We start from the raw sequence: 8535 nt of genomic DNA on the forward strand, positions 1-8535 counted from the left end.
AACATGCAAACACCGATCGCTTCACAACGACTAACAATGTCTTGTCGGGCCACAGTATTAGTTATGGTATCGTATGTGGTTATTAAATTATAAATATTATGTATTTGTAACATATTATATCCTATATCGGGGCGTATTCGATTGTTATTTATTCAATAACGTATGTTATTCAAGTAGTACGTTTGACAAAACTATTGGCAGTGCGTGTCTGCATTTTAGTGCAATTGTTGATTTCTTCCAAGCATATTGAACTAATTTGTCAAATTCTTTATCTTCTATGTAGATCTCTTAAAATATATTTAAAAAAAAATCTATCATTTGTATCTCCTTGACTATAACATATTAGATTTTCTATGTAGTTCTAGTATGTAATTATATATTGGATACAATGTATTATTTAAAATCTTTATTTTGTAATTTTTATTATTTGTGTCTAACATTATTTTAAGACATTTATTTCAATATGCTTTTAGTAGAAACACGAAATTCATCATTTATAAAATATCATTGTCAGTAGGGACATTTCAGACTATTCAATATTATCCGGTAACTGAACAGAGATCAGTATCATTGTATATATTACTTTACATGTATTATACTATACTATAGTATACTATTGAACTATCTGAGGTGTCCTTATATAAATATCATTGAGTAACTAAGACGGTGTTTTTGGTTGTGGGTTTCCGCAGCTCATCCGATGCCATGAACTCCAGTGTGGAGCCAGACGAAACATTCTCACCAAAAACTAAAAAGAAATTATCTAAAAAGCCATCATTCATTAAAAACGCCGTACTCGATTTATTCCGTTCGAAATCGAAAAACTCTCAGAAAGTTTGTCGACAGAAGTCACTGTGTGAGAATGACTTGCAACAGAGATACGCACAGCAAATGCCAATGCTGAGACGAGAGAAGTCTGATCTCGGTGACATCCACGTCAGGAACACTCAGATCAGGAACAAAATGTTGCAACGTAGTAATTCGTCCTCGTGTGAAAAGCCCGTCTTAAAACCGATATTAAAAAGGCAAAGCTCATTCTGTGACGATAGAAACGGTTCAATTTACACCGTAAGAGACTACGAAACCAAAACTATCGTCAAAAACTTAAGGAGACAGAACTCCATGTGTGAAATAGAAACTGAACCTAAAGTTACCCCTCTACTTCGTAGACAGAATTCTCTTATAGAATATAATAGGAGAGGTGTCTATGGACAGTCTTCCAGCTTTAATATGATTACCAAAATAGATCCTATTTACCAAAGACAACAGCAAATAAAGCACGAACCATTTTATCCTACTCAACCTCTACCTCCAGAACCAATTTACCAAAGCAAAGAACATATTGTTTATGATCCGATTCCTAAACCAAGAAGGACGTACGCTTCGCTGTATGATACTTCCAGCGAAAATCCCTACGCTAGCAGATCAGAGATCTCGAATCAAAGCTTTGAAAATCCGTATGGGAACCGTGAAACACTATCGATGCCTCTATTAGATTCACCTTACGCAACAAGAGCCGAATGCGTCAGGGAAGATCCTTATTCAAATAAAAGTGAAATAGCAGAGAGCTCATATATGATGACACAAGATATTCCAAGAAAACCAGAACCTCTGTACGCAGAATCCCAATATACTAGCAAAGAACAGATGTTAAGGAATAGAATGACATCCGAAAGTCCCTATGCAACGAAAGAAGACATGCTCCGTCAAAGATTTTCAGAATCTCCATACAATACAAAAGAAGATATGCTAAAACAAAGATTGGATGGTTCATTAACTAAAGATCCTATATATGGTAAAAGGACATATGAGCCACCTCCAAGTACATCTTGGTCTGAAAATTCCTATGCTATTCGGCCGGATAGAAGGCTTCAGACTCCAGTTAATTATCCTGGAAGAATGTCGCCCATGAGCAAATGTATGAGTGAACCTCCTTATGCTAGTAGAACGGAAATGATGACAAGAATTAATCAAACGGAATCGCCTTACGCTACTCGATCTGAAGTTAAGTCTAGTTGTTCTGATAACCATTATAACACTACAAGTGACAGTTTAGATTACACGCAGAATATAAGACCTGCATCAGCAGAATGTACGTATGTTTCTAGACAGGAAATACTATCACAAAAAGCTGCTTTATTGGCAAACAAAGAATCAACTTACGGAAGTAAGTTAGAGGAAAAACTAGAGATTATAAAACAAAGAAATCAAGCAAAAAAAGAAAAGATTTATCAGACGAGACTAGAAGCGAATGAGAGCGATTCTTTAAAAAGCAGAGAGCCATTGTACGTATCAAAGAGGGAACTGAAAGATAGTGTTATATACGAATCGCATCAAGAAGCTAAAGAAGTACCATTACCTTTAAGCCAAGAAGGCAGTGCAAGAAGTAGTCCATATGAACTTAGCGATGCCAATCATCTATCGCGCCGAGAACCATTATACCAAACGCCAGCGGAGGCTCTAACTGGTGAATCTGATACATTCCAAGAAATAGATTTTTCTAAATTAAGATTAACAGAGTCTCAAACTGACTCCGAAAAAGAAAAATCAAAGAGTTTGGAAAGCAAAATATTGAAAGGCGAACCTCTGTATTCACCTAGGTTGCATGGTAAGGCTGATCATATATCTAACGCTCTAAAAGTGACAACTTCGCCAGTGCCTTACGAATCTTCAACATCAATGGAGACACATTATGCCTCAGAATGTAGTATGAACTTTGAAAACAAACCTCAAAGTACCCCATACACATCTCAAGATTTAAACGACCGTTCGTTAAAAACCAATCGGACGGTCACGTTTTGCGAACGTATAATCGAAAAAAGTCCTGAAAGCAGTCAAGATAATTCAGAAAATGCATCCACGAGCAGAAATGAAACGACTGTGATAAATAATGACACGACAGTTCTCAAAGCCGATGTATCAGAGGACAATGAATCCGGCAATAAAACTAATGAAGTGGAACCGGATGGACCTCACACGACCTGGGGGGTGTTTGACAGTGATGGTGGCATACTAGAAGATAGGCATTGGGGCGTATCTCTGATCATTCCACCAAAAGCAATCGCTCCAGGAATAAAACAAAAAATCTATTTTACCGTGTCTGATCCGCGACTGAGCCAACGCGTGGGGGGACCTCCCATCGATATGGATAACGGTAATGCTTTTATAACGAAGCACGCGATGAATGTAGTATCGTAGACTGCACTTACTAATTGGCAATTAACGTTTGCGAATGAAATGAAAATTAAAATTTGGGAGCAACAGTGGGTGTTATTGGAAATGTGATAGAATGTTTTTTTGAACGAAAATACTTTTTATTTCTGTATTTGATACGATATTTTTTTATAAAATATCTATTGCATGTATATGGCATGATAATATCTATTAGTAGTAGCAAATATTAGCGCCTTATCTTCTCCTGAAATATAAAATGATCAAAACTTACATCACAAGCACATTTAAAGTCATTAACCATTAAAAATGAAAACACTATTTCCGTTTTAAATATAAATATCAATTCATTCAATCATTTTCATTTTTTCATATTCAATTACGTCATAACTAACACTGGGTAAAACATTTGGTTATTTTTGCGCAGTTACTACCACTCAATACACTCGTACTTAACGATTGACCAGAGGAGAAGAAGACAATGCTACGTACATCCGACAATGTGATCGTAGGTTTGAACAGATATTTGCAAACATTTGTGCACTGTATATTTGGAAATACACATCATAAAGCGTTTTTGCATCGACTGATTTGTGTTTGGTCAATTTCTTGTTTCTCTGTCAGTCCTGAATTTTGCAGAATTTGTTCCGTGTAAGAGGTATATGGTGTTATTTGTTTGGTGCTTGGTGTGATCATGAGAAGTGTTCATCATTATGTTTTTCGCTTTGCTTGTCTAACACTTTGCACTAATGTGTTGCGATTTGTGTTTGTGTGTTCCGTTTATGTCAATCCCATTTTTCTATAATCTTATAATTCATTTAATTCCAACCTTCCAAGTTTACTTTATATTTCACAGTATTTTAAATATTGCACAGTTTTCTTTCGATTTTTCTTAATTAATTATACGATAGCACTTAACTTTATTACGAAATTCAACCAATATATTGCACGTTTTCTCGTTGAACCGATCCATAAAATTAATTTTGAAGTAAACTCTATCATTTCCACGTAGAGAGTTTTAGTACATCTACATTCAAGCACAGTTTTTCTATGCTTCAGTCGTATAAATGAAATCCTTAAATGTAACTTGAGTTTTAATGACAGGTGAAGCAATGCTGTCCCCACTAGTGATGTGCGGTCCGCAAGGTCTAGTGTTTCTAAAGCCAGTGACATTGCGGCTGCCGCACTGCGCCAACGCCGTCCCATCACTAGGGCTCACGATCAAGGCCACGGATACTGAAGCGCACCTCAGCACGGACTGGGATCAGATACATCTGCCAGCGACTACAACTCTCAACACGGTCGCGGTCAAAGTTGATCACTTTTAGGAATCTTCAAATTGTATGCCAAATGATTACTTGGTATTGCCGCCTTTAATGAGTGTGTTGCAATAAAAAAAAATCTTGATCGTATTTTAGGTGATTTTAAAAGGTTGCATATGAATGATTTGTTTAATACTGTTTTTTTTTTGTTTATGATTTATTAAGACAAATAAAACATGCGTTCCATTTTGCTACCAAGATAGTAGTCTAAATAAAACCAAAATAGCGTCAAGTTTTTTTTTTTCGTTTAAAATTATTCACCCACCTGATTTTGTAACTTTAAATATTTTTTCATAACGATAATGTAAGTATGTGGTGCTAGACAGTGACAATTAAAAGAAATATCTAAGAATGTGCATATCGATACGAATCTCCTTAATGGATTTGTAACAATAAGTTACTAATTAATTAAAAATGTATTGATTATTTAACTAAAATGCCTTACGTAATCTAGAATACCTTTAATTTAAGATTTATTATGTTCATATTGTTATTTTAAAATTAGAATTAATTTTATAATAAAAACGAAATGTCGTGCACAGACTAAAAATTCGAATAAGAAATTGGCTTCCGCAGATAAGAAATGGATTTAGTTACATTATTGTTTTTGATATTAAAAAAAAATAATTTTAATGTTACTTTTAATTTTGTAACTTTGGCCTTCGTGGCATAGTCATATACCTATGTTATGTATGCGTAGATAATAAGAGTGCGTAAGCGAACGACTGTATGTATATTTTATTGTTACTAGTAATTCGCTGATTTACCTTGACTCGGTTATTAAATTTGTATCTAATAAAAATAATATAGTGTTTTATTTTTGATTTTAGAACTATTTACTTGGTGGTAGGGCTTTGTGCAAGCTCGTTTTGAAAGATACAACTCACTCATCATAATATATTCTACCGCCATACAGTAATGCTTAATATTGTTGATTTCCGGTTCGAAGGGGGGGTGAGCCCGATTAATTACAAGAACATAACATCTTAGTTCCCATGGTTAGTGGGGCATTGCTGATATGAGGAATGATTAATATTTCTTACAGTACAAATTTTATAGACCATCAGGTGGTGTGGGGTATATGTCGATTCGGTTGTTTTATTTTTCGAATGATTTTTTACTGGTAAAAAATATCCAAGCTACTAAATGTCAAATTCTTGGAATTAGCAATAATTACTGTGAAACGACTTTCTGGGGTATCATGACGGTGTATATCGTTCAAAGTGCCTAAGATGGACACGGAATTTGACTAACAAATAAATTTTTTATATAGGTAGTAATAAATATCTGTCTATAATAAGTTTCTGTATGGTCTTTAAGTAAATTAAAATTACTCAAGTCTATCATTAAATCTTTTTAGTATTATGGACGTTCCCGAAGCAAAGGAAAGATGTCGAAGAAAGCGTTTTTGAACTCGTTGAATTCTTACATGTTCGAATAATGGGGTTTACAGTCGGTAGAGCAATACTGTAAGACACTGGTTACTAAGGCGTTATATATAATTATTTTGATCTTCTAAATTCTACTATTGCGCATAAATAAACCCTAACATTAGGAATCATTATTGATAGGATATATAATGACTCCTGAATCTGTTATTTCATACGCTACTACCAGTAAAATAAACGAAGGATAAAAATTTAAACACATGTTTTATCTGTTTCATATTCACCGTTTTAATAAAACTTCAATAATTTATTTTTGACGTCTGCCGGAATTACTAATAATAAATAAATGGATGTCATAAATAATAATTATTTATGTTTGTCGACTTAAATTAAATTTTCTTCGACCCGTAAAAAAATTAAAACATTCAGCAATAACTAATTTTATTAAAATTCATTAGCATTATTTTTAGCATTAGCAGCCTGTAAATTTTCCCACTGCTGGGCTAAAGGCCTCCTCTCCCTTTGAGAAGGTTTGGAGCATATTCCACCACGCTGATCCAATGCGGGTTGGCGGAATACACATGTGGCACAATTTCGTTGAAATTAGACACGCAGGTTTCCTCACGATGTTTTCCTTCACCGCTGAGCACGAGATGAATTATAAACACAAATTAAGCACATGAAAATTCAGTGGTGCCTGCCTGGGTTTGAACCCGAAATCATCGGTTAAGATGCACGCGTTTTAACCACTGGGCCATCTCGGCTCTTATTAACATTCACTTATCATAAAATAACGACAAAACCTGGTTTTTTTATAGATTTGCTCTATATATGTTGGCTTTTCTTGTGTAAATAATAAAGTACGTAAATAGTAAACCTATGCGATTTAAACTTTACAAATGTGTTTAATTCGAATGACGCTACAATAATTTAGTACTGATCAAGAGCTCTCGACGTTGAGCTCACTTGGTCTATTTTGACGAGTTCAATACAGTCTTTATAATAACAGAAGTGTATTACTTAGTTTTTTTTTTAAGGAAATTTAACTGTAATTGATTTGGCATGCCAACATTTAGAATGAAAATATATTTTGTTCAAGCTAAGAAGCAGTTTCACATCGGCATACAAGATTATATTAATATATTATATATGCAATTGTCAGTCCTGCATGCCGCACAAATAAAAAACAATATTAAAGTAAATACTAGTAACTTAAAAGATTAATAGCAAAGAAAATGATTAAGAATACCATTTTAGACAGAAACCGAACTTCGTGTTGGCAAATACAGGCATTACAGTAACACATTAAGACACGTCATAGAGATATCTCCAATTACATCTGATCGTTCAGAGACGATCTTCTATCTATCACAAGATTTGAATATTCTATGCAATGCTGTATTATTGCAAAATATTTCATATTTATTGAAATACGTGTGAAGATATTTGACCCTAAGGGACCATACAGTCTGCCATACCTACCTAAATCATGATTATTTATATTTGAAGCTACAATACTTGAGTCAATGTACATGAATTGCAGTTTTGATATTTAAATTTCCATCACATTGTTCCAATGAGGGTTGGATACACATTTTGTTTCATATGATAAATGCCTTTTCATAAACAAAAATTAGGCATATGAAAATTCTATGGTGCTTGTCGGGGTTTGAACTAACAACCATCGCTAAATAACAATGCGTTCTAAACTAACCTTTTTATTAAGCTTTAAATAACATTTGTTAAGTTGATTTTTCAGAAGATTTTCCAAGGTTAGTGAGCAGGCAGCAAGGTACTGTCTGATTTCGCTTGGATTATTATATTATATTAAAACATTTTTTCACGTTTGATCCAACGTAATTAAAGTTAGACGCTGTCTGGTGTTAGGAAATTATGACGTTAAAATATTTCTATGAATAATGATCCCTTAGTATATTAAAGCAAAATTATACTTTACATTTTAAATTTACACATAGTTCGACAATAACATATCTTAGTAATTTCATACTATCATTTTAAATTGTAATCATCATTCATGCTTATTTTAATAACATTCTAGTGTATAAGAAACATACTGGGGTCTAACATTAACACATTTTCGATTACAAATCGCGATTTAGTAATCACGATCATCGTGAGATAGCGGAGGATCATTATTTCTGACAGTGTGCAAGTGTCAGTGATTACTCAGGAAGGTAACTCTACGGTCGATGTCGTAGAACAAAGTCAAAGATCTTATTTTATCACATATGTAGACAAGCGTTGCGAAATTGCTAGTTTGGTAATCGTTGGTGATATGGAAACGAGGCGGTTGGTGATGAGAACCTTGGTTGCCAAACTTAGCAAACAGTTTAGTTTTCTGTATCGATTTTCATTTACTAAGAATTGCTTGTCTATGGCATGCTTTATCAAAGGGATAGTCTAGTTTGTCCACCATGGAATCGATTTGAATGACATTACTTTAACCGACTATAAAGTGGGGGTAAAATATTCGAGCATATTTTTATTCAATTTTAATCTCTACATAGTATAAAACAAAGTCGCTTATCGCTGTCTGTACACATAGATCATTTAAATTACGTAAATGATTTTAATGCAGTGTTCATAAATAAATAGAATGATTCAATATAAAGGTATATGGGTATATGTATATT

General features: G+C 33.8%; 1 protein-coding gene across 11 annotated transcripts in view; it reads left to right on the forward strand.

Annotated features, from left to right (window-relative positions):
- LOC125071293 (tight junction protein ZO-2-like) overlaps nucleotides 1–5289 on the forward strand; it is a 114723-nt gene extending 109434 nt beyond the window's left edge. For 8 of the 11 annotated variants that reach the window (XM_047681471.1, XM_047681472.1, XM_047681473.1 and 5 more), the window contains 2 exons: nucleotides 693–3154; nucleotides 4276–5289. In XM_047681471.1, the coding sequence (XP_047537427.1) occupies nucleotides 693–3154; nucleotides 4276–4499 (2686 nt within the window). In that variant the 3' untranslated portion in view covers nucleotides 4500–5289. Of the gene's footprint in view, nucleotides 1–692; nucleotides 3155–3598; nucleotides 3680–4275 lie in introns of all 11 variants that reach the window. The other 3 variants (XR_007119912.1, XM_047681480.1, XM_047681481.1) reach the window with 3 other exon arrangements.
- The last annotated feature ends 3246 nt before the right edge of the window (nucleotides 5290–8535 follow it).

The sequence above is a fragment of the Vanessa atalanta genome, chromosome 19 (genome assembly GCF_905147765.1).
Source record: "Vanessa atalanta chromosome 19, ilVanAtal1.2, whole genome shotgun sequence".
NCBI classification, from domain to species: domain Eukaryota; kingdom Metazoa; phylum Arthropoda; class Insecta; order Lepidoptera; family Nymphalidae; genus Vanessa; species Vanessa atalanta.